Raw genomic sequence first — 2500 nt, 5'->3', positions numbered from 1 at the left:
GACTATTAACCGCCATATATAAACTGCATTAAAGCATTTTATGTAATTTTATAAAACAAACCAGTGTATCGATCGCACCCGTGCATTATCCGCAGTTTATTGAACACAACGTCATGCCATGTAGTTGTGGTGTAAACCCAACCAGCCATTTAAAGGTTGTATGAAGTAGGGATGGGCATTGCAAGCTAAAATACTACACCTACACCCCCTCACCACACGCACAGACACACATAAATACCAGATTCTCACTCACACTGTAAACTGTTATTTAGTGTTAGGGTGTGGTGAAGTGTGGGAATGGGCACTAAACGATTCAGCCAAATTGTTAATTGATCTCCTGGTGACCTAGAACCATGAACAATAATTTTCTGTTATGCTTGCAGTATGAATCGCAACCATTAAATGAACGTGTTCGAGAAGGGCAAGGGGGGGAGATGTGTGACTGAGTGTGAATGAAAATGTGTTATCTATCTGATGATGTTTTTCGTATGTGAAAGAGGGAGAAAGACAGAGAGACCCATTCAAGCTTTATCTGGCAGAGTTACTGTGGGCGTTACTAATAACAGGCAGGCAAATGCATTCCCGTGTATAGGACGCGCCCGAGCATTAACTTCAAAGAAATCTTGCATAATCAATGTATAAACCGCGGAAATGACTGTATGTATATGTATACCTTGATGTATTAATATGACAGTCATTGGCAAACTCACTGGTTGCGGCTCCTGTCTCTGAGGGAGTTCTGCCTGGAGGGGGCGTTCCCGTTGCTAAATGGCTCCTCCCCTTCCTCTGCCTCCAGGCTGCGGTGGCAGCTGCGGATGGTCTGCAGGATGTTGCTGACTGTCGCCTCCTTCTCCTGATTGGTCAGACCGTCTGGCCCCACCCTCTGCAGGAAGTGGTCCTGCCCAGTGTAGTCTGTCACAAACTAAAACGAGTGAATTAATATAATGACTGACATGGAAGCTGGTGCTGCAAGGGAAAATGTGAATGGAAAGTGAGAGTTTAAAATGAAATTGCCAAAATTTGCGATCAGATGACGGGGGCGTGGCAGCGGCAGTGACAAAAAATAATGTGTTGCCCCATTTTCCCAGGGCAGAGCAACTGCCCTTCAAAATTCCTGTGCACATCCCTGCTCACACACACACACTTGATTTTTATCTTTTTTCTATATTCTATGTCTTAGAAATTTCAGCTTCTATGCATATTCTGATGGACACAATTACATTGACAATAGTCATTCAATACAGGCAGCTGAGAGACAGAGAGAGAGACAGAGGTAGAGACAGAGAGAGAGTATGTTTCTCTGACAGGGTAACCTTGGTTTGCCTCAGGAGTTGTTATGGAAACATTTCAATCAATAAGGTATTCATCAAAAGTTAAGAAAAAGACAGGAAAGGAAAGAGAGCGCAAGAGAGAGAAAGAGAGAGAAAGACAGAGATAGAGATAGAGAGAGAGAGAGAGAGAGAGAGAGGAGTGTGGGCAGAGAGGACGTCAGGGCACGTCTGAATAAGACACACTTGAGTAGATTCATGTCTAATGGGTGTTATCTGTGCTGTGTTGTTGATGCTCACCTCTATGGAGTCCTCACGTGGGCGCAGGCTGATGAGGCTGGCGGTTCCCTCAAGAGAACCAGCCAGCTCCTTGAGGAACACCCCACAGAACGGCACCACCCTGCAGCCAGGGATGTTCCGCGCCCGACTCAGGGCCCGCCGGTACTCTGCACAGGTCTCGTGTTGCGCCATGGCGTCCTTCAGCCGCCGCATGGTCTCGATGTCCGACTGGGACATGAACTGCCACATCTTCAGCACCTTCCGAGACCTGCGGGCAGACAATGACAACATGTCTATTTCAGAGAGCTGAATGACTGAATACTCATAGTTTATCTTCAGCACTTTAGCGTGCTGCCAGCTTTGTGTGTATGTGTGTGTATGCTTGTGTGTTAGTGTGTGTGTGTGTGTCTGTGTGTGTGCATGCTACCTGAGTCCTGCCAGGAACTCCATGACGGCGTTGTAGTTGCCCATGTTCCAGCAGCACCTGGCTGTGTGCACCAGGTAGGAGAACACCTCCCTCTTCTCCTCCATTGACCCGGCCGTCAGGATCAGCCACGTCACCCACGAGCTAACCTGCCACACACACACACACACACACACACACACACACACACACACACACACACACACACACACACACACACACAGCCGTCCGTAGTCAGTGGGGCGCCACATCCACATTTTTATTCAGAAATGTTTTTACAAAAATCAGACTGCATTTGCTAAAAGGTTAAAGAGCATGCCTTTGCCTGTGAGTAATGCGCTTTTAAATACCTGAATCCATTAACTCAACAAACTCCAGCATATCTGGCTTATTAAGCCATTCACTACCCTTCCTGTTACAGTAACTGCTTATGAAACAAGCGAGTTGTCGTTCTTCCTGCAGAATCATTCATGTTTTCACCTGAAAAGCATGCATTTCCCCATCAGACAATCATCTCACTCCTCTTATG

The 2500-nt window shown here is 46.6% G+C and overlaps 1 protein-coding gene across 4 annotated transcripts in view; it reads right to left on the bottom strand.

The window, feature by feature from the left end:
* LOC308372987 (1-phosphatidylinositol 4,5-bisphosphate phosphodiesterase epsilon-1-like) overlaps positions 1 to 2500 on the bottom strand; it is a 39202-nt gene that overhangs the window by 29491 nt on the left and 7211 nt on the right. For all 4 annotated transcript variants that reach the window (XM_080848367.1, XM_080848369.1, XM_080848368.1 and 1 more), the window contains exons 3-5: positions 1975 to 2120; positions 1569 to 1815; positions 711 to 922 (exon numbers count right to left, since the gene is read on the bottom strand). In XM_080848367.1, coding sequence (XP_080704493.1) covers positions 711 to 922; positions 1569 to 1815; positions 1975 to 2120 — 605 coding nt within the window. The remainder of the gene's footprint in view (positions 1 to 710; positions 923 to 1568; positions 1816 to 1974; positions 2121 to 2500) is intronic.

The sequence above is a fragment of the Sprattus sprattus genome (assembly GCF_963457725.1).
Source record: "Sprattus sprattus genome assembly, chromosome: 12".
Taxonomy (NCBI): Eukaryota; Metazoa; Chordata; class Actinopteri; order Clupeiformes; family Clupeidae; genus Sprattus; species Sprattus sprattus.
The sequence above is the reverse complement of the archived record's forward strand: the minus strand, read 5'-3'. Positions and strand labels throughout refer to the sequence as shown.